A 24,370-nucleotide genomic window follows, 5' to 3' on the forward strand; every position below is an offset into this window, starting at 1 on the left:
CAAATGGTACTTGTATAACGGACGGTGTCACCTCTCGAACCTGGGTGACAGCAGCAGTCTTGGTCCTTTTGGCCTTCCTTTTCAATTCAACCCTCCTGACTAGGACATCCAAAGGCTCGTCATCAGACCGCTTCTCCTTAGCTGGGGCTTTCCTCTTGCCCCTTCCCTTAGGCTTTGAGGGTGAAGATGCATCCTTAGCACCTTTTGCCTTAGCTTGAGGTTTCGTTCTACCCATATAGGTATTCCGATGAACCTCTCGCCCTTCCCTCAGTTCGAAGCCCTTCAGTCTCAATAGAAATTGAACAACAAAGCCAAAACCAACCTTTTTGTAGATTGTCAGGTCGGAGTTGGAAACTGAGCTCTGCACTTGGTGTTTGAGGCAGTCGAAGATGATGTGAGCCCAGTCCAACTTGTTGTTGTTCCAGATGGCGTGGAGGATTTTCAGAGTGTCCAGATTGATTTCGTCTGTTCCGGACACCTTGCCGAGGATGAATTTTATGATGAGCTCGGCGGCTAGGGCAAACCTCTCCTTCAAATGAAATCTGCGGAGGGCAGAGGATGCTCTGGGTGGTGCAGTCTCGAATCGGATTTTGTCCCAAAACTCCTGCTTATCCATGTTATAGTCCGATAGGTGCTTGATTGCCTCCTCCGACGTGGCAAAGTCGAATGCTGCTCGTAAATCACCCACAGAAATTGTTATGGCTATTTCGTTGAAGTGGCTTTCAATCTTGCCCTTCGCGACCTTGGCATGAGCGAACCATTCTGTGTAGTCGAGGTCATGAATGGTTCGGTAGTCATGCGTCATGTACCGCATTAGTCCTGCCTTCTCAAATTTCTTCAAGACTCTCTCCGCCATTGTTGGATTTGGCGAGTGGGTGATGAAGCCATCTTTGTCAAGGATGCTTCCCGCCTTGACTTGTTTAATCTGAGAGCGTATGTGGTCTAGCTCTCTCTGGTATGCACTGGAGGATGAAGATGAAGATGAAGAAGATGATGATTCAGACGCCATTGAAGAAGGTTTGTGTGTTTTGGAGGGAATGTGTACAGCGTCTAAGGATTTGGGGATTTTGGGTATATGGTTTTGAGTTTGAATCTGGGTAAAGAAGAAGGATTTTGCTTTTATATTAGGCGGATTCGGGTTGGATATATGGGTAGGGTTGAGAGTTTGACCCGTGGAAGGATCCCGGTTGATTTAAAAGATGTGAGAAGTCAGAAATACCCCTGATAACGGTCAGCTTATAGGGGATTTTGGTAAGGGTATTTCGGCAAAGTATAGAACGGTTTAAGCTTTGAGACAGTGGAGTATTGATATTTTAAAATAAGCATGCTCCCACTAATCAAGATAATGCCCTTAAGTGCGAAAAACCGTCAGTAACCGATGACCACGTGGCTAGCATTTATGTCCAAAGANGGAGCTTGTTTTAAGCCGTAAAGTGCCTTCTTTAATTTGTATACTTTGTCAGCTCCCACGTCCTTCAAGAAACCCGGAGGTTGTTCAACGTACACCTCTTCTTCGAGAAGTCCGTTCAGAAAAGCGCTCTTGACATCCATTTGATATACCTTAAAGTCTTTGAAGGCGGCATATGCGAGAAAGATGCGTATGGCTTCGAGACGTGCCACTGGAGCGAAGGTTTCATCAAAATCTATTCCTTCCTCCTGACAGTAGCCTTTGGCAACAAGTCTGGCCTTGTTCCTAACAATAACTCCATCCTCATTCATCTTGTTTCTGAAAACCCACTTTGTACCAATGACATTCTGATGATGAGGTCTCGGAACTAGTTCCCAAACGTCGTTCCTCTCGAACTGATGAAGTTCCTCTTGCATTGCTTGCACCCAATCTGCGTCGCTTAGAGCCTCATCGATCACCTTAGGCTCTATTTGAGATAGAAAACAAGCAAACATGCTTTCTCTGTAAGCTGATCTGGTTCGAACTCTGTCACGTACATCTCCGATCACTTGATCAGCAGGGTGATTTCTCAGCCATCTTAGGTTGGGTTGCGGCTCCTCAGTTGATACTTCCATTGAAGGTTGAGATATGGGTTGAACATCTATGATCTGAGTCAGGCGCTTTCTTCTTGGTAGATTTTTCATCATCTGCTCTTCATCATCTGATTCTGACTGGAGTTCTGCTACGTCTCGAACTATCGACTGCTTGTCTTCGAGAGGTAAGTTTGATCTCTCGATAGACTCTGGCTGATCTTCCTCAGCAGCTTCCGTTGTCTTTGATGGTTGATCTGTTGATGCCCTTTCATCAAAGGTAACATGTATGGACTCTTCAACCACCAAACTCCGCTTGTTGAAGACTCTGAGTGCTTTGCTTGTCGATGAGTATCCCAGAAATACTCCATCATCTGCCTTTTCTTCAAAAGTTCTTCGTTGAGTCTTCCCATTGTTGTGAATATANTTGTGGATCTCCTCGTATTTGGGGATCCATTCACCTTGGATGGGAATAGGATTCTTGCTTGGATTATCAGGAAGCTCCGTAATCTGTTCACCCTTCGTTGATTCTGGATAGTTTTCTCCTTGAAAATCTTTGGACTTGACTGCCGGTTTCTTTCCTCTATAAAAGAATGGAACATCATCTTTTCCTTTCTTTTTCTCCATGGGAAGTTGATGGTATGAACTTCTGAAAGAAACCCTCTTATTTATAGCCCAGTAGGATTACCACTGTTGAGTCACGGGATGCAATATGAATGACCATTCAATGCTTGTGTAACTCCAAAGCTGCCATAAAGTTGATGAAACCGCCCCTCACATGCGAAACAGTTCATGGCACTAAATACAAGAAGATAAGATTTGACCATTCATTCCAATTCTATCATTCCCAATTCTAACCTTAGTTGAGAGAATCTATTTTCACATAACGCTTTTGTGAAAATATCTGCTAGTTGCTCCTCCGTTGCAACATATTCCAAAATAATGTCCTTCCTCTCAACATGGTCTCGGATGAAGTGATACTTAATATCAATATGCTTTGTTCTAGAATGTAACACTGGATTGTGGGTGATGGCAATAGCACTTGTATTGTCACACATAATCTTAACCTCCTTACACTCAACCCCATAATCCAGTAATTGTTGCTTCATCCATAAAATCTGAGCACATCAACTTCCAGCTGCTACATACTCTGCCTCAGCGGTGCTTGTAGCTATTGAATGCTGTTTCTTGCTAAACCATGAGACAAGTCTTCCACCTAGAAACTGACATGTCCCTGATGTGCTTTTTCGATCTATCTTACAGCCGGCAAAGTCCGCATCTGAATAACCCATAAGTTCGAAAGATCCACCTCTCGAATACCAAAGTCCAACACTTTGCGTACCTTTGAGATATCTAAGAATCTTTTTAGATGCATTTAAGTGGCTTTCCTTAGGACTTGCCTGAAACCTAGCACATACACCTACTGCAAAGGATATATCTGGTCTACTAGCAGTTAAATAGAGAAGAGATCCGATGATACCTCGATAAGTAGTCTGATCGACCTCTCGACCTTCACTGTCGACATCGATACGTAGAGAGGTTCCCATGGGTACTTTGACTGAGGATTTCCCTTCTATATTGTATTTTCTGAGCAGATCCTTGGTGTATTTCTCCTGATTGATGAAGATGCCTTCCTTAAGCTGTCTCACTTGTAATCCAAGGAAGTAGTTTAGTTCTCCCATCATGCTCATCTCGAACTTCCCTTTCATCAACCTGGAGAACTTCTCGCACAAGTCTGGATTGGTGCTTCCAAAGATGATATCGTCCACATAGATTTGCACCAATAAGATGTGATCCCCGTCCTTAATTCTAAACAATGTTTTGTCCACTAGGCCTTTGGTGAACCCACACTGAAGTAGAAAAGAGGATAAGGTATCATACCAAGCTCTCGGAGCTTGTTTTAAGCCGTAAAGTGCCTTCTTTAATTTGTATACTTTGTCAGCTCCCACGTCCTTCAAGAAACCCGGAGGTTGTTCAACGTACACCTCTTCTTCGAGAAGTCCGTTCAGAAAAGCGCTCTTGACATCCATTTGATATACCTTAAAGTCTTTGAAGGCGGCATATGCGAGAAAGATGCGTATGGCTTCGAGACGTGCCACTGGAGCGAAGGTTTCATCAAAATCTATTCCTTCCTCCTGACAGTAGCCTTTGGCAACAAGTCTGGCCTTGTTCCTAACAATAACTCCATCCTCATTCATCTTGTTTCTGAAAACCCACTTTGTACCAATGACATTCTGATGATGAGGTCTCGGAACTAGTTCCCAAACGTCGTTCCTCTCGAACTGATGAAGTTCCTCTTGCATTGCTTGCACCCAATCTGCGTCGCTTAGAGCCTCATCGATCACCTTAGGCTCTATTTGAGATAGAAAACAAGCAAACATGCTTTCTCTGTAAGCTGATCTGGTTCGAACTCTGTCACGTACATCTCCGATCACTTGATCAGCAGGGTGACTTCTCAGCCATCTTAGGTCGGGTTGCGGCTCCTCAGTTGATACTTCCATTGAAGGTTGAGATATGGGTTGAACATCTATGATCTGGTTTTGATCAACTGAGTCAGGCGCTTTCTTCTTGGTAGACTCTTCATCATCTGATTCTGACTGGAGTTCTGCTACGTCTCGAACTATCGACTGCTTGTCTTCGAGAGGTAAGTTTGATCTCTCGATAGACTCTGGCTGATCTTCCTCAGCAGCTTCCGTTGTCTTTGATGGTTGATCTGTTGATGCCCTTTCATCAAAGGTAACATGTATGGACTCTTCAACCACCAAACTCCGCTTGTTGAAGACTCTGAGTGCTTTGCTTGTCGATGAGTATCCCAGAAATACTCCATCATCTGCCTTTTCTTCAAAAGTTCTTCGTTGAGTCTTCCCATTGTTGTGAATATAGCATTTGCACCCGAATGAGTGGAAGTGGCTTACATTCGGTTTTCTTCCATTCCACAACTCATATGGAGTCTTTCCAACTCCTTTTACTATCAAGGACCGATTTTGGGTGTAGCACGCTGTGTTGATTGCTTCTGCCCAAAATCCTTGTGATATGTTGGCTTGCGAGAGCATGGTCCTTGCGGCTTCTTTGAGAGTTCTGTTCCTTCTTTCAGCAACCCCGTTTTGTTGAGGTGTTCGAGCAGCTGATAGTTGATGATGAATTCCGTTCTCGTTGCAGTAGCTCTCGATTACTTGATTAACGAACTCTCCACCTTGATCTGACCGGATCTTTAGTATCGAGACTTCCTTTTCAACTTGAACTTGTTTCAAGAGATTTGGTAGGGCAATTTTTGTCTCGCTTTTCTTGGTTAAGAACACGGTCCAAGTGAATCTTGTGTAGTCATCCACTACCACAAGAGTGTACTTCTTTCCCTTTATGCTGGGTGGATCCACTGGGCCAAATAAGTCCATGTGAAGAAGACTTAATGGTCTAGTGGATGATGTATCAGCTTTGCTCTTGAAAGAGGATTTGATCTGTTTGCAACGTTGGCATGCCTCACAGATTTTATTCTTTCGAAACGTCACTTTGGGCAGTCCTTCCACTAAGTTCCTCTTAGTAAGCTTGTTGATAGTCTTGAAGTTCAGATGACTAAGCTTACTGTGCCAATCCCAGCATAAATCTTCCTTGCTCCTTGCTAGCATACATAGGGATGGTTTTGCAGACCTCCAATCCACTATGTACATGTTTCCTTTCCTTGCTGCTTCCAAGACGACTTCGAGAGATTCCTCGTTCATAATCTGACATTTGCTTTTGGTGAAGACAACTTTGTGGCCCTTGTCACAGAACTGGCTTGTACTAAGGAGATTGAACTTGAGCCCCTCAACGTAGGACACTCCTTTAATAACCAGCTCATTCTTTTGGATTTCACCAACAGCTCTTGTGCGCCCCTTCTTCTCGTTGTCGCCAAATGTCACCAAGGGACCTTCGATAGGTTGGATGTTCTCAAGCAGTGTTAGATTTCCAGTCATATGTCTCGAACATCCACTGTCAATGAACCACACGTCCCTGGTGTCCTGCAAGGAAATCAAGCAAGTTTAGGTACCCAAACTTTGGGTCCTGGTGGGTTAGTGAGTTTAGGCATCCATTTATACCTTGTGCCCATTATTCCAGGCCTAGGCGCAATGTAGCCATTGTACGTTTGATAATTATAAGGAATGCTAGCAAAGGTTTTAGGCCTCTTTGGTGCATAAATAAACTTAGGTAGAGACTTTTCGACCGGCTTATGCACCATGCCTTTCATACGCTGTTTGGTCATGTGAAATTGCTGAAAGTGAGGTTTCTTCCAGAACTTGTGATTCGATGACCAATTCTCACTAGATGGATAGAGTCTTCCTTTCTCCATCCGTGAGTTCCTAACTATGTGGATCTCAGACCTTCCATATTTGCCTTGAGGTGCATTATATGGAGTGTAGCTCTTTTTGTACTTGGAATGGCCTTGCGAGAGATAGCAAGGTGATCTCTCGATATTGTTTACCCGGCCATTCTTCGTAGCTTTCCTATACTTTCCATTGCTGGTGTATAGGGACGGTTTATGAATAGCTACTCTGGTCTTTTCTGTTGGTCCTTTATGACCTTTATTTGGTTTGGGTTGAGATCCTCCATTTCTTGAAGTTCCCAAACCATTGGTCTGTTTATCTCTCGAGAGATGGTCTTGATGGAACCCTAGACCGGTTCTATCACTTGTAGGTCTGTAATCAACCACCATTTTCTCCATAGCTTTGGAGGAATTAGTGTATGATGCTATGACCTTTCGAAGATTAAGCTCTCTCGTCTCTCGAGCTTTGCACTCTTCAGATAGTAGGATTACTTTGGCTTCTAACTCACTTACTTTGAGAGTCAGCTCCAAATTCTCTTTCGAGACGTTCTTAAGCATATCTCTTTCAGCAGTTAGCTTGCTGTTTTCATCCATCACTCTAGCATGAGTGCTATTGGCGATGTTAAGGTTCCTTCTGAGCGATTCCAACATCTCGAAGGGGTCCTCATCGCTTTTAAATGAAGAACAACGAGAGGTAGAAGTAGAGCAGCGAGATGTAGGAGTAGAGGTTACCTCGTTGTCAATGGCCATTAGGCATTGATTCTCCTCTTCCTCGGTGTATAAGCAGATGAGCCCCCTCTCATCCTCTGAGCTGCTGCTGCTTTCGCTGGAGCTCGACGTCTCGGACTCCTCGATTGTCCTCTCGAATTCTTCAGCAACAAGCGCCTTCCTGCGCTGATACGTCTTTGATGATCCTTTGAAGCCACCTTGTGTTGGCTTCTCCCTGGATTCCTCTATTCTCTTGGAATCCTTGCCTTCTTGGCCCTGATGCTTGCTTACTAGTGGGTAAGGGCATTCGGCCTTGAAATGTCCCGGTCTTCTACAGTTGTAGCATAGACCCTGATTTTCCTCCTCCGTCCTTCTGGATGGATATCTCTCATTTTTCCTTCTTGAGGAGGAAGGTGAACTTTTGTTGCTCTCCTGGTTCATCTTCATGTATTTCCTGAACTTTCTCACAAAGAGAGCAAACTGTTCGTCAGACATAACATTCATAGGATTAGAGTCTGACCTTGAAGATGTGGATGGTTGCTCAGCAACAAGTGCTACGTTTCGTCGATCCACAATGTCCTCATCTCTTGGGAACATCTCGAACTCGAAGGCTTTGAGATCCCGGAAGAGTTTGTCTGTTGTGGTTTCCTTCAGATCTCGGTGATCTCTCATCGTGATCACCTTTACTTCCCACTCCTTAGTGAGGCCACGTAAGACCTTCAGGTTCAGCTCCTTTTGTGGGATCTCCTTTTCAAGGTCACTGATCTCGGTTGTGAGCTTCATGAACCGAGACTCCATGCTGTCGATGCTCTCTCCTGGCTTCATCTTGAAGTCTTCGAACTTCTTCATGGCCACGGTGAGCTTGTTTTCCTTTTCCTGTTCGTCACCTTCACCAATTAACATCAAAGTATCCCATACCTCTTTTGCCGTTTTGCACTTCCTCACTTTTGGGAAGATGGTTTCGTCTATAGCTCTGAAGAGAATATCCTTGGCAATATTGTCCAGGTTGTTTCTCTTCCTATCATCACTGGTCCATTCTTCCCTAGGTTTTGGGATGTACTTTGGTGTTTCTTGGGTTTGAACTGCAGCAGTATTAACCATTAGGATCTTGACTGGTCCAGAAGTTATAACCTCGGCCATCTCATCATGGAGGGCTGATAAGTACGCAAGCATGCGTGTTTTCCAGTCATCAAACCTGCTAAGATCAAAGAGAAGATGTCTCGACAACATGCTGTCCATATTGAAAAATTATCTCGTGCTTTGAAAATATTTAAGAAGATTTTTCAAAGAAGGATCTCTAGGCAATATAAACAAAGGTTTATATCGATCAGAGAACTTGCTCTGATACCAATTGTTGGTCCCAAGGGGATGGGGTACAAGTCTAGGGGGGGGGGTGAATAGACTTGTATAAGATTTTGCAAATCTTTTCGACCTCTCGTGTGTATTGAACTTAGGATGTTTAGGTTCGATACCTCACGAGGTGAAGACAAAGTTTTATGCGCAGCGGAAATGTTATCCCCTTTTAGTTAGCACGAGTTTGGGTTAGTTCGAGAGGTGTGATTATATGCAGTGCAATCGAGAAGTTAGCGAGAGATAAAAACAGAAAGTAAATGCAAGAGAGATTTTTAAGTGGTTCGGCCAACCCGCCTACTTCCACTCTTCTTCCAGAAACTCCCTGGAAGGATTGCACTAAAAACTTCCCTTTCTAGTACAATAACGAGCGCTTGAGCTTTGATCACCAAGCCCGCCTCAAGCCTCAGGTTTTTCTCCCCGCTTCCAGTTACTCCACCTCTCGAGCACTTGACCTTTGATCACCAAGCCCGCGTCAAGCCTCAGGTTTCTTTCGCTCGGACAGCAGCCAGGTTACTCCGCCTCTCCTCAGGTTTTTCTCCCCGCTTCCAGTTACTCCACCTCTCGAGCACTTGACCTTTGATCACCAAGCCCGCGTCAAGCCTCAGGTTTCTTTCGCTCGGACAGCAGCCAGGTTACTCCGCCTCTCCTCAGGTTTTTCTCCCCGCTTCCAGTTACTCCACCTCTCGAGCACTTGACCTTTGATCACCAAGCCCGCGTCAAGCCTCAGGTTTCTTTCGCTCGGACAGCAGCCAGGTTACTCCGCCTCTCCTCAGGTTTTTCTCCCCGCTTCCAGTTACTCCACCTCTCGAGCACTTGACCTTTGATCACCAAGCCCGCGTCAAGCCTCAGGTTTCTTTCGCTCGGACAGCAGCCAGGTTACTCCGCCTCTCCTCAGGTTTTTCTCCCCGCTTCCAGTTACTCCACCTCTCGAGCACTTGACCTTTGATCACCAAGCCCGCGTCAAGCCTCAGGTTTCTTTCGCTCGGACAGCAGCCAGGTTACTCCGCCTCTCCTCAGGTTTTTCTCCCCGCTTCCAGTTACTCCACCTCTCGAGCACTTGACCTTTGATCACCAAGCCCGCGTCAAGCCTCAGGTTTCTTTCGCTCGGACAGCAGCCAGGATACTCCACCTCCCTTGCTTAATCCAAAGCAAGGCGTTGTTGATAGTCACAGTTGAATGTAACAATCTCCAATCTGACCACAAGCTATCGTTGAATCAACTTTGATGTAGAGCAGCTTTGGTCACCTTCTGGATGTATGACAGTTTAGCTTTGTAACTCTCTTCGAACACTAAGATGTGTTCTCTCGCTGTATTGAATATCAGGATGATATTCCAAGTTAAGCACTTTGCACTGGAACGTTTTTATCAGACACCTCTTGTTAACCTCTTGACCTCTTTCACAACCCCTTTTTCTTCTGTGTCTTTACGTCCTTATATATGAGAGTAGAAGAATAGTTCCGTTGGAGGGAAAACTATTCCGTTTGAAATTGGTCTCCCACGCCGAACATGGGTCTTTGCACAATTTCAGCATTTTTCATGGAGTAGTGGTCTTGTAACTTGAGCCTTTTGTTTTGTAGTGAATATTCCATATTCCACTTTCTTGAGCTCATGCTTCACTTGCTTCTTTTGGATAAAGTTACTCTTTTTATGTTCCCATCATTCCTTGTTTGGGGAATCTGACCACTTCAAGATTGGTGCACTTCTTGACCGTTTGTGGTGGAGGTCTGACGTGTCATCCACTTCCGTCCATTTTGAAACCTCCCGCTCAGCACCTCTTCAATATTTTATCTCCATGATATTCTTCTTCTCCAAACTTAGAGTATTTTGTCTGCACATGTTGACTAACATTCTGCCTCTTGGAGAAGTGCCGGTTTATCGAGACCATATAAGATGTCTCGACCACTTGATGTTTCAATCCCATGTATCGAGAGGTCTATCTCTCGAATATTCTTTACGTCTCGAACTCGATAGGTATATCGAGAGGTCCTTACCTCTCGAACTTGGCTTGTGTCTCGAGACTTAGTTGATGTCTCGTAGACCCTTATTCCTCCAGAGTTGTCTCGTGCCTGCTTCTGATCTATCTGTTTGCTTACAACACGAAAACTTCTAAGTTGTTCAGACAAGTTTACCTTAAGCTTAAATATTTCCCGAGTTGAGCTCAAATTACCCGGTTGTATTTTCGCTCTTAGTTTACTTATCGAACTTACATTGTTTTGCCTATGTATCGAGACTTGGGGATTCTTACTTAACAGTTGGTATCATCAAAACCTATTACATGATGTTCCTAACACCTCCAATGGAGAATGTCAACTTTCACGTGCATCCAACTATTCTCACACTAGTTCAAAACAGTCAATACTCGGGATTACCATCTGAAGATCCCAACGCACACATCACAAGATTTATACGAGCATGTGGGATGTACAAACAAGAAGGTGTTAGCGAGGAAATAGTTCGATTGAAGTTATTCCCATTTTCAGTCATAGGAGAGGCAGCACGATGGTTGGAAAGCCAAGACGACAATCATTTCAGAACGTGGCAGCAATTGCATCGAGAATTCATGAACGAGTTCTTTCCCATTACAAAAACTATGAGGATTAGAAGGCTGATACAGGAATTCAAGCAAGGAAAATTTGAAAGTTTGGGAGAGGCTTGGCGAAGATTTAAAGTTCTTAAAAGGCAATGCCCACAAGATTTGATGCACCAATGGGACATGATTAGCTCATTCTATGGAGGGTTGACGGATGAAGGAAAGATGTCACTTGACTCATCCTCCAGCGGTGCCTTTGTCTCTTTAACTTTGCAAGAGGCTGAGGAATTAATCGAGAGAATATCTAAAAACACATCTAGTTGGTATGAACGACGAGGAGATCATGGAGGAATTTATGAAGTTGATAATCGAGTGGCAAGTGAGGCCAAAATCGAAGCAATGAATCACGAAATCAAGAAGCTACAGGCTATGGTAGAAAAAATGGAAGGAAAACCAAAGCCTTGTATGGCATTGGCACTTTATTGTAATATCTGTGGAGGACCTCATGACACCAATATTTGTACTTCTACGTCCGCATCTGAACAAGTCGAGGCTGTAGACTATCAAAGGAACTCCAACTTCAATGCTTATGGACAAAACCAAAGATCAAACAACAATTGGAAACAGGGAGAGGGTTGGAACAATAGCCATAACGATGGATATCAAGCGCAAAGACAATACAATTATGGACAGAAGCCTGCATATGGACAAAATGATAAGAACAGACTGATGTACAATCAAAACCAAGGAAATGGAAATCAAATGACTCAGTTCAGGCCGCAATATGACTCTCAACTTGATTTTACTCAACAAAGAAGGGATGACATCCGTGAGGTAGATGAAAGACTTACAAGGACGATCATGGAACTCAAAAATGATCGGGCAAATCTAAAACAAGAAATTACTCAAGAGATTAGCCAAGAAATTTCTAGTCTTCGACAAAAGTCTAAGGCTACACTAAAGACAATCGAGAATCAAATCTCTCAGATGTTTAAGATGATGTCGGATCGACACTACGGACAACTCCCGAGCAACACTGAAAATAACCCGAAAGAGAGAGTCAACGCCATTGATGCCAAAGAGGAAACACATGAGAAATGTGATCCAATGGATGCTATCTGTGGAACTTGCCAATGTAAGGTAGACGACCAAAGAAACAAGGCTACCTCTTGTAGTCTTAATCTTGAATTGAAAAATGCAAACAGTGCATGCACCATATCCATGAAGGAACGCAAGAAGGAAACCACTTCGGAAGAATGCCCGAAAGAAAAGGAACTACCAAGAGACAACATCAAAAGCTCAGAAGGGAAAGAAACAGCTCGAGAAGGTAAATTTAAAGCTTTTATTCGGAAATTATTTAATAGTGAAGAATGCCGTGAGTTGTTTGAGAATGACATTAGTGATAATTTTACATGTTTAAGCCAAGAATCTTCGGCTTGTTTGACTGAGGGAAACCCCAGAAAGAAGGGTGACCCTGGAGCTTTATTGATCCCATGTTCTATACAGAACATGGAACCTAGAAACGTTCTTGTTGATCTTGGTGCTTCTATCAATGTCATGTCTTTAAATCTTTTTGAAAAATTGAACCTACCATGTTTGAAACCGACGAGGCTGACTCTACGTTTAGCTGACGGAACCACCCGGTATCCTGAAGGCTTGGCGGAAGATGTTATAGTAAGAATAGGAAAATTTCTTGTACTTGTCGATTTTATTGTCTGTAAGATGGGAGATGATGATCCCCATGAATCCTTAATTCTTGGAAGACCATTTCTGGCTACTTGTCGTGCACGAATATATGTTAGTTCAGGAGAAATCACCCTGAGATTTGAAGGACAAGCCAAGAAGGATGACAAGGAAAAAGCAAAAGAAGGAGCTGATGACGATGAAAGGGCAAAGGTCAAATCGAAGACGAAACCAAAACCGAAGCGGAGGAACGATAAGCTTACCTGGAAGAACACGTGGGTACCAAAATGCTTTCTACCCACTACCAAAGAATATGGTTGAATCAAAACCAAGGTATGATGCGTCTAGCCAAGGACGTAAACCATGGCGCTACTTGGGAGGCAACCCAAGATTTTAATAAAATGCTTTCTATTATTGCAGTACTTTCATTTTTAATGTTTTTGTTCTAATAAATTGCCACAATCATTTGGAACCATGTTTTGAGGACTAATTTGTAGGATTCGAGATTAGAAATTGCTTTGGAAGAGCTTAAATTGGATATAGGTATGGAAGGGAAAGCCAAAAATCGGAAGAAAACGATGCAGTAGACCTACACGAGGCTCACACGAGTGTAGCCGTGCGTGGGAATGAGGTAGAGAGCCCCCACGCACGATCACACGCGTGTTGCCCGGCGTGGGAGCGAGGCAGAGAGCCTCCACAAACGATCACACGCGTGTGACCAGCGTGGAAGGCTTCTACGGGTTTAAAACCCTTGTTCGGCCATTCCACCATATTTTACTCCCAAAACTTATTTTTCTCTTCTCTTCTCCACGCAAGGAAGAACCAAACTCAAGGTTTGAACATACTTTTCACTTTTTACCATTCAAGGAGATTAAACATCAACATCAAGGTAATCTTTCATCTTTTTAACTCTTTATCCTTGAATATTCATGAGTTTGGAAGAGCTTGAATGTGAAATTTAGTTTACCTTGCCTAGCATGATTTTGAATGTTTTTGAATGATTAAGTTGGTCACAATGCTTAATAGAACTATCCTTTGATGTTTTCTTTCATTTTTGATGGTTACATTGATGGATTGTTGTATCTTTTTGAACTTCAAGTATGAACACCATTGATGAACAAATGGGTTTGTTAGATTTCTTGTTGAAATTATGAAATTGATGCTTGGTTTGATGATTAAACTTGTTATAGAACTATTATATGCCATCAATTTGATTTTTCACATGCTACATTGCCCAAATTGAATTTTCAATTTCAAACCCTAATTTTGAAATTTGGGGAAGAAGATGAAGTTGACTTTTTGAAATTCTTGACTTTTGTAGTTGACTTCTTATTTGATTATCAAATTGACATATCTTATGATGAATTCATGCATGTGTGTGATAATGGAATGATATTGTTGATATTCTTATGATAGAATTGTCCAAAATATAGGGGAAACTATGGCAAAATTTTCAAAAATTCTTAACCCTATATGTTTAAATTCCATTATTTTGACAAGAAATTTTATACAAATATAATGGTGACTTATTCAAAGACCATGAATCATAATTTCTATATTTTGTAGGATGGGACGACATAAAGAGATAGCTAAGAAATCTAAACATGATAAGGGAGAATCGAGTAGGTCACGGACACGGCAGCAAGCTACAGCTCAACAAACTATGCAGGAGCCGGGATCGAGGTCACTACGACACTTGACACCCATCCAACTTGCAACCGTAGATAACTACAAGGGAAAGCAGCTTTGTGTCGGCCGTCACTTTGAAGACAACGTTTTAAGAGAATTCGGTTGTTTGAATGAGGTAAATGAACTTTTGAGGCACCAACAGCTCCGCTATCTGTTTCAGTGGAGAGGACCCACTTATGCACCGGTGACCTATGAATTCTTAGCAACCCTGAACATCAGAAAGGAAGTCAACGATGCTAGGGAGTCCATCTCATTCACTCTTTTCGGCAACCACTACAGTATGTCTGTTAACACTCTAGGTGTTACACTCGGTTTTCATGATGAGACGAGCGTGTCCATGCCTTACTTCAGAGATTTCAAAGACGACTTTGATTCAGATGAAGCTGCTAGACGGTACTGGAGAAGCATCACAAACAATGCCCCGTATAACTCTTCGAATTTGAAAGCAAAGCTCATCACCCGGAATGCTTTTAAGGCTATCAGATTAGCTTTTGCTATAAATCTCTCTGGCCGAACAACAAATAGAAACAAGGTATACAGGCAGGATTTATTCTACATGTGGTGCATGGAGAATAATGTCGGTATCAACATGGGCATCCAAGCTAGGAAATGGCTCCAAACCCAGCAAAAGACAAAGGTTCAGACTGTATTTATTGGACCTTTCGTGACTAAACTGTGCTATGGGTTGGGCCTACTGAACCAGTTGATGGGCGAGAGATCGGATGGTTGTTCAATTCCTTTCACCGTGGGTGAGTTCTTTGCTGCAGAATTGAGGCTTGGAGGTGATGATGCACCTGATTTGAATGATTCTGATGATGATGAGGACGAAGAAGAGAATGAGGAGGAAGAAGCTGCGCAGGAGCAAGGTTCTATCCCGATGGATTGGACCTCGACACAGAGACAGCTCCATGAGGAACAGATGAATTATTGGCGTGAGCAGCGCACATGGCAAGAAGGCCAGTTCACTTCTGTATTCGCGCGACAGGATAGGCAGGACGAGCAGTTCTTAGCATTCCAAGTTAGTCAGAATGAAGAGCTTCTTCGTACGAGAAGAGCAGTTGAGGAGAATGCTAGGATGATTCAAGATCTTCAGGCTCGATTTGATAGTCAGTTCCACCCTCCGTCCTTCGGCGATCAGTGATGCCACCTTAGTCCTTCTCGATCCTGACTTTTGATACTTGATTCTGAGTCCTATAACTTTGGTTACTTTGATTGGTGGTCCCTTGTGAACATTAGGTGCCCTATGCGCGGGGTTCCGACCTTTATTTCTTTATCTCTTTACTTTACTTTATTTTATCACTTTAATTTCCAACTGCTTTAATTTTCCGCATTTCTATTCAGATATTTTTACTTATTTTTATGCTTTAATTATCTAAGTTTTTATTATTATTATTGCTTTCATATTTCTTTCAGTTTATAATAATTGAATAGTACTCCGAAAACCCTTTTTTTTGTATGTTATGTCTCCATTTCTTATAGAGCATATATAACGGGAGCAGACCTATGCTGGAAGCTAAAGTGTGGAAAAAGGGATGCATACTTGGTTTATCCTCTTATCCCTTTTCTAATTTCAAGCCCCGTTTTTTATCTTTAAAGTGTGGAAATATTTCTTTATAGCTTTGTGTATTAGTATATTAGAGTTTGCCATGACTAATAGGATTGTTTGATGCATACCCTTTATCCCAGAGCAATTTCCAAAGTGTGGAAAGGGATTTTTATTTGTCTATCTTTAGAATCCCAGTTTTGATCCTTTACCTTGTGCGTATAGAAACATCGAGGACGATGTTTGCTTTAAAGTGTGGAAAGGACGCACTTCGTGCTTTACATGTTTACATGCTTAGTTTAGAAGTAAAGCTCTTGGGAACGATAAGCGGGTGCATTTGCAGTTTTGAAAAGAGAGTTATTATTTGTGTTATCTAGGGAGAATTTTGACTAGATGCCTAAAAATTTTTACTCTCGAAATATCTTTGAGGAAGTTACTTTTCGCACCCATGAGAGAGTTTAGAGCCAAATAAGTTTATATTCTTGCCTGCTTGCATGATGTTCACCTCTTATTTACGTAGGACCTTAGTCAAGGATCTATCGAAGTGAGAGTGTGCACTCTTTAATTTGAGAAAGATAAAACTAGCGAGGCCCGGAATTGAACTAACCTTGGTAGGGCATGGGGCAAAAGGAGAGCCTTATGGTGAGCTTAATGAGAAAACAAAACCCTTGAACATTAAATAGAAAAAGGCATGAGGGGTTGACACGAGGAGGAGTCGAAAAGGCGAAAGGCCAATCACCAAAGAGTTTAAAATTAAGGGAAGCCAATTCGTTGGGTTGTGTCCAAACTATAGTCTTCGGTAAGCAAAAAAGTTTTATCTGGAGTCGGTTGTTCACATAAAAAGATCCCAAGAATTGAGAAAATAGAGCTGAGGTGAGCCGCTTTGCTAGGATTCGAGTACCCATTGCACTGACCTTCGAAAAAGCATGGATCTCCATGTGAAGTCGGGTGTCTCGATGACGTTATCCTAGGAAATGAGAAGAAAGAGGGACCGCGCTAAGCCAAAAGCGGTGAGTGGTCCATGCCCCTACCCTCATTTACATTTACGTTGGGCTTTGGCGCATAAGGATGGAAAGTTGATTAGCTAGTGCACATCGTTCTCACTAGTGAGATCGGCTAGAGGCCCTATTTAAATAAAAGGTGAACCAAAACTTTGGAAATGCATGCTTGCGTATGGTGCGAGAAGTGTGATCCTTTGTTTTATTTATTGTTATCTACGAAAGGTTTTTACTTCCCGAAAATATTTCTTGAGTTACTGGCATCTGACCAAAATCCTTTGTAGATAACACAAATGATTTCCCCCGTTTCAACAGTCTTAGACACCCATTATTTTGACTTGCTAAAAGCTTTATCTTGCATGAGAGAGTATCTCGGAGACTTATATGCTTAGAGAGTAAAAAGTCTTGCTTGAGGACAAGCAAGAAATAAAGTGTGGAAAATTTGATAAGACTCCGAGATACCCTTATTTCAGGCACGTTTTAGGGTGTTTTATCGCATCTATAGCATTCTTATCTGGCAAATTATGTGCGTAAATGCTTGAAAATTACTAACTGATGCAAAAAAGCTATTTTTAGCTTAAAAGAAGTAAAACAGGAGCCCTGGGAGCATATAGGACCAAAAGATGAGCTTAAAGAGCAAACTAGGCAAAAGCGGAGCCCCGGAGGACTGATTTGGAAGGCCACACGCGTGTGAGTAAGCGTGGAAACTTTCCAGAAGCTTCCCACGCACGCTCACACGCGTGTGAGAGGCGTGGAGGCGTGATGTGCGAAATTCAGCTAGGGTTGTCATTTCGGAGACTATTTAAACCCCTTTGATGAATTTTCAGAGGAGGATTTTCCAGATTTTTAGTCTTCACTTTTCTTAGTTTTTCTTTGGAGAGTTTTCTCCATTTTTCTTAGTTTTTAGATTAGATCAATCTCCATTGTAGAAGACAACAAGCTTGGATTGAAGATCTTCTTCTCTCTAGGTGACCTCTATTACATTTCTATATTTTTAGTTGTCTTGTTCTTGGACTGAATTAGCTCTTACTTTCATTTCATATCATGAGTAGCTAATTTAGTCTAGGGATTTGGATTGTGTGATTGAATATTGCTCTTGTGATGATCTTATTTCTATATCTTGGATCTATGAGTTTGTGTTGATGGATTATCTATTCTTGTCTTTTGATTGTTGTTTTGTTTGGATCTTGTTTGGATTTGGCCAATCTAGATGAGAGATTGAGCTCTTGACTCTTTCATGTCTTTGATTAGAGTTAGGATTTGAAGCTTTACACAATCAAAGTTCCTATGGACTTGTTAAGAATAGTAGGATGGTGTGTAGCTAATGTGTTTGATAAAATGTCTCTTAGAACTTTGGATGCTTGTAGGCACTCCTAAGTCAAAGAAGCCTTAGTACACAAGGTGGAAAAGGACTAAGACAACACACTCTTGGATAGATCATATCCTAGCAATCCTAATCCTTGACCTTAGACTCTCACTATGCAATATTCATGAACACTATCCAATCCCTACCTCTCTTACATATTCCCAAAACCACTTTTATTTTACTACTCTTTTGCACTCACAACCAACCAATGAACTACACTCTCACTTGCAATTCCACCCTTCACCACACTCAAATCTTATGCATGAATCTATCTAGTAAACTCCCGAATGTTTGACACACCTTCACGTCCCTTCTTCGAGACTGACACTCGAGAAGTCATTGACCTTTCGTTTTAACACAAATATCTTTTGACATTTCACCCTATGCACGCAAGTGTTGTCAGGAGGCATCTCATGAGTAGGATATCTTTGAGGTTGAAAATGCTGTGTTACTAAGCTTGTTCATGGTAATAAATTGGTGGTGGAGGTATTGGATATGGAAAAGTAGGTGGGTAAGGAAAAGGGTAATTATGATAGTATTGAGGCGGTGGATATGGTTGGGGGTAAGGAAAAGTAGGTGGATTCCTTCCATATGGCATATAACTTTGGTAAGCTCGATCATCAGGTGGAGGTGGATCCATGATTGCATCAAAGAGGTCCTACAATCAAATTTTCAGACAAAGAATCGGAGCACAAGGGGTAGCTCCTTTCACAGATTAGCGCAAGTGGTGTATAGTTGGGTGCGAAAGTGTAAATAGCTATGAAACAAAAACAAAAGAAAACGGAATGAGCAAGTTATCCAAATGATTCAAGATAGTAAAACTTTAAATTCACCGTTTGCCATCTCCAGCAACGCCGCCATTTTGATGTGTAGTAAATGCGTGAGTGGAATGTGAGGGTGGTAAAACGAAGAGTCATGAACTCCCCGAGTGTCGTGTCTCTCGCGGATGGAAAATTGGAGAATATGCGGATTTCCTATCTTAAATTGTTTGGATAACACTAAGGCCGAACATGTAAAGGTTGTTGAATTGAAATAGTGAGGGTGCAAAGGTTGATTGAGATTTGAGGTAAGTAAATGTAAATAAAAGTGGATGGGGGCTAGAGTATCGTGGAGATTGGTTCAAGGCGTAAAGTAGAGTATTGATTTCCATTGAGTCATGGTTGAAGGAGCTTGGAACATTGTCCTGAGTGGCGTCACACTCAAGCACCCAATCCTCAGTCGGTTGGGGAATTTTGTCAAACACTTTGTCTACAAGTTCCCTCCGAATCTCATCTTCTCAGATTGAGAGCGAGAGATGTGGGTAGTGGGCTACATCTCTTTGCGATATCTCGCCAAAGAGATGATCCTATACTCTTGAAGAGATCGGGGCCCTCGATCTAACAAGATCATACAAAACATACACACAATTTCAATATTCCCCAAAGAAATCAAACTCATTCATCAAATTAGATCATGAATACCAAATCTCCATTCTACCTAGCCCCTATCTTAGGGATTAGCCCTTCATAGGCTTTAACAACATCATCTCATTCAAATAGAAAAACATATTTACAAGATCAAGATAAAAAGCAAACAACTTTAAGGAAAAGGAAAAGCAAGAGAAGTCTAAAGAGAAAATAAGTCTTAATGAAAGAGTTTACCCAAAGGATCTCAAGGCTATGGAGATCCAAGTTCTCTTCTCCAAGGAGCTCTTCCTCCTCTCCTAATCCTATCTAACCCTAACCTAAAATGAGAAATGAAAAATTGACAAAAGGCTCCCTCCTCCTAGCTGAAATGTCCCTTAAATACTAAAACATCGCACAGGATTCTGGTGCTGGCCCATGCCTGCTCACACGCGTGTGGACTGGCGTGGACGGTTACTGGAATAATTCCACGCCAGCTCACACGCGTGGTGGTCCTCGTGGGCGTGGGTTTCTTCATTTTCGTCTCTTTTGTTGTTTCCGGTTTGGTCTTTTTGTGTACCTATGTGGATTGGTTCTTCTTTTCACTGGTTCATGCTCTCTTTAGTTTATTTCAGCCTTCAATCCTGTGGGAATCCTTCAAAACATTCCACACAAAACGCTTTTGCAATTTGTTAGTAAAATAACGTGAAAATGCACAATTGCACTCTTCAAGACTTTGTTTTGGCAAGAAATCAACTTAATTAGTTTTAGATAATTAGGTACTTTTGGCGTCTATCATACGACTATTACTGTTTCTTGGACGGAATGAGTGGATACTTTCAAATTCCAGTAGCCTTGGAGGATCAAGAGAAAACAATGTTCACTTGTCCGTTTGGTACGTTTGCTTACAGAAGAATGCCGTTTGGTCTTTGTAACGCCCATGCTACCTTCATGCGCTGCATGTTGGCTATTTTTGAGGATTTCATTGGTAATTTTATGGAAGTATTTATGGATGACTTCACAATTTTGGGAGAAACCTTCGAAGAATGCCTTGGAAATCTAGAAAAGGTTTTAGAACGGTGTCAGCAGATGAATTTGGCATTATCATGGGAAAAATGTTATTACATGGTCACGGAAGGAATATGTGCTTGGACATAAAATTTCGAAAAAAGGAATTGAGGTTGACAGAGCTAAAACCGCAATTATTGAAACCCTGCCACCCCCGCACAATGTGACATCCTTGAGGAGTTTCTTAGGACATGTGGGATTCTACAGAAGATTTATAAAGGACTTCTTGAAAATTGCAAGACCGTTGGCTAAATTGTTGGAAAAGAACGCTATATTTGAACTAAATGAGGACGCTATAAAAGCATTTCAGGATTTAAAGAATGCCATGGTACATACTCCGATTCTTGTAGGACCAAAATGGGATCAACCTTTTGAGCTAATGTGCGATGCAAGTAATTTTGCAGTTGGAGTTGTGCTAGGGCAGAAAAATGATAAGAAATTTCAGCCTATTGCCTATACTAGTCGAATGTTGACAAAGCCACAACAAGCCTACACCACGACCGAGAAAGAATTATTTGCGATAGTGTTTGCATTGGATAAATTCATATCATATCTCTTGATGTCAAAGGTCATCATTCATACTGATCATGCGGCTATCAAATTTCTTATGTCTAAACCTGAAGCAAAGCCAAGACTGATTAGATGGATTTTGTTGTTGTAAGAATTTGACGTGACTATTGTGGATCGAAAGGGAGTTGTGAATAGTGCAGCTGATCATTTGTCGAGATTGGAAAATGAGAAGGGACAAGATATGACTGGAGATGTGAATGAATATTTTCCTGAAGAGAAATTGATGGGTCTCTATCTCACACCTTGGTATGCAGATCTAGCCAACTACCTTGTAGGGGGAGAATTACCAGAATTCTTGGATACTCATGCAAGGAGGAAATTAATAGCAGAATCTTGATTTTATTTCTAGGACGAGCCATACCTCTTTAAAGTGTGTGCTGATCAGATAATTCGACATTGTGTAACAAAGGCTGAAGGACATGAAATTCTGGGAGAGTGCCACCAAATGGGCCATCACTCAGCAAACAGAACTGCAAGGAGAGCTCTTGAAGCGGGATTTTATTGGCCTTCAATATTTCGGGACGCTCAGATTTGCGTAAGAAATTGTGACAGATGTCAACGGACTGGGAACATCACTGGGAAAGATGAGATGCCACAGAACAACATACTGGCATGCGAAATCTTTGATATATGGGGATTAGACTTTGCAGGACCGTTTCCGGATTCCAAAGGTTTCAAATATATCCTTGTAGCAGTGGATTACGTATCAAAGTGGGTTGAAGCAGAAGCACTTGGAAACAATGATGCCAGGAGCGTAACAAGATTTCTAAAGAAATTATTCACAAGGTTTGGAGTGCCACGGATTGTCATTAGCGATAGAGGAAGACACTTCCGAAATGTGCCCATGCGAAGACTACTTCAAAAGCAAGGCATACAACATCGGGGAGGAGTTCCATATCACCCTCAAACCACCGGGCAAGTCGAGAATGCAAATAGAGATATCAAGGCAATATTGGAAAAGACAGTGGCTCGGCATAGAAAGGATTGGGCTGACAAACTTAGCGACGCTCCAATGGGCTTTTCGGACTGCATATAAGACGCCAATAGGGACTACTCCATACAGATTGGTATATGGCAAAGCATGTCACCTCCCGGTTGAGATCGAACGTAAGGCATATTGGTCCATGATAAGTGCATTTTGTATACATTATTTTATTAAACTTTATTTAATAATTGTTAGTATATAGTTATATTTTTATGCTTAATTTTATTTATTATTACATTTATATTTTCTTTATATTTATCCAATAATGATAAATAAGTTAATAAAATAATAATGTAGTTGCAGTTAGGTTAGTATTATTGAGTTAGGTTAATTCTATTTGGATTGTAACTTCTAAGTGATTAAGGTTTTAAATGTTGATTATTATACGTATATTAATAAAAAAAAAAGAACTACTTTGCGGTCTTATTCTTCATCTATGCCCTTTTTGCGGTAAACGAGAGCTCCTAACGGCAAACAGACTCAGTCTATCTGGATGTCCGATCGGCTAGCTAAAATTCTGAACGGAAGAATTCAATGACCAAAACAATTTTAGGGAGGAAGTATTGAGCCTGAACAATATAAATAGACGACGACTTCAATGAAGGATCATCATCAATTTTGCCTCGGACCAATTCCGGTGGTAGTGAGCGGCGATTTGTGTGTGTTGCGGCAAAGACCTGTTCAGCGTCAACAATTTCTCTTGGCAGCTAAACTGGTTGGTAGCAGCGTTGCTTTTTAGAAAACAATAGCAATATTCTATTTTCTTTCTTTTGTTTTAAATTTGAGTTGCAGCCATTCGTAATTGCCAAATCCATTCATTCTGGGAGTTTGAAGTGCTATGTTCCCTTTTGTTCTAAATTTAAGTTACAATGATTAGTAATTAGTGTTTCAATTCATTATGCAATTCATTTTACAATGCTACTATTTGCTGCCTACATTTGTTCGTAATGCCTAATGCTTGATTACAGTGATAAATGAAATCTTTAGTGGTGAATTAGTTGTTAATCGCAATTCCCATACTTTAATTAAGTCTTTAATTATTGCATCTATCCTGGCTATTTTATTAGTTCTGGCTTAATTTTATTTACATATGATTTAATCTTGATCTTCGGCGTTTCTAGTACTTTAAATTCATGATCTTAGAGTTTCTTTTCTCTTGTTATCGCTTACTTATTTGCAATCTTATTGTCAAGGTTTTCAATTGCTAATTTCAGTTCTTGGTTTTTTTCCTACATAGCATTCGATTTAGTTATCACTTTTTGGTACCGCATTTATTGCACTTTAAATCTTTGAGTCAATTATTTTCAAGTAATTAAATTGCATAGTATCAATTCCCTGTGGGTTCGACCCTTGCTTTGTACGCTAAACTACAATTGACTCGTGCACTTGCGAGGACTATATTAAAATTGTCCATCAGTCCATTAAAAAGTTGAATGAAGATCTAACCATAGCCGGACAGGAGAGGATGTTTCAACTGAACGAATTAGAAGAATGGCGTTTGCTTGCCTATGAGACATCCAGATCTTACAAGGAACGATCAATGTTTTACCATGACATGCATATCAGGAAGAACAAAGAATTCACTGAAGGAGATAAGGTGTTGTTATTCAATTCCAGACTGCGACTCTTTCGTGGAAAACTTAAATCGCGATGGACAGGGCCATATATTGTTACAAAGGTTTTTCCTTATGGAACTTTAGAAATCATGCATCCCGAGAAAGAAACTTTCAAAGTCAACGGCCATCAAGTTAAGAAATACTATGGGATGGAGAATGCGCAGGGTGTAGTCCAGTGTTGCAGGCTAGTACCCTGGGATGTTGAGTAACAAGATCCTCATATCATTCTCGTCGGGCTAAAGACGTTAAACGTAGCGCTGATCGGGAGGCAACCCGTTATTTACTTTGCTTTATTATCATGTTTACCTTATTCTGTCAAATAACCCTCCGAGTTGTGATTCCCTATTATGTAGGTTCTATATTTCCATGCAGATCTCGTTGCAAGAACATGAGAATCATCTATTCAAGCATTATGAGCAATATGACGTGGGATGCTTACTAGGTTCTTTACCTCTTATCCCTCGTCTATTTATTATGTGAACCTCATGTTATCATTTTAAAGTGTGGAAACATGCATGTTTTGTCGTGTCCTTGTTTCATTATATTCTAAGTCAACATCGATGACGATGTTTGGTCTAAAGTGTGGAAAGAGCATGCTGTGTTTA

The 24,370-nt window shown here is 41.5% G+C and overlaps 1 protein-coding gene across 1 annotated transcript; it reads left to right on the top strand.

Annotated features, from left to right (window-relative positions):
• The first annotated feature begins 23,614 nt into the window (after positions 1 to 23,614).
• LOC116010096 lies at positions 23,615 to 23,974 on the top strand. Its single transcript, XM_031249362.1, has one exon. It carries the CDS (start codon positions 23,615 to 23,617, stop codon positions 23,972 to 23,974), a length of 360 nt encoding a protein of 119 aa, XP_031105222.1.
• Positions 23,975 to 24,370: the final 396 nt, after the last annotated feature.

Source organism: Ipomoea triloba, chromosome 1 (genome assembly GCF_003576645.1).
Source record: "Ipomoea triloba cultivar NCNSP0323 chromosome 1, ASM357664v1".
NCBI lineage: Eukaryota > Viridiplantae > Streptophyta > Magnoliopsida > Solanales > Convolvulaceae > Ipomoea > Ipomoea triloba.

Coding starts and splice junctions, on each gene's coding strand:
- LOC116010096 (XM_031249362.1), top strand. CDS start 23,615: ATGTTTCAACTGAACGAATTAGAAGAATGGCGTTTGCTTGCCTATGAG.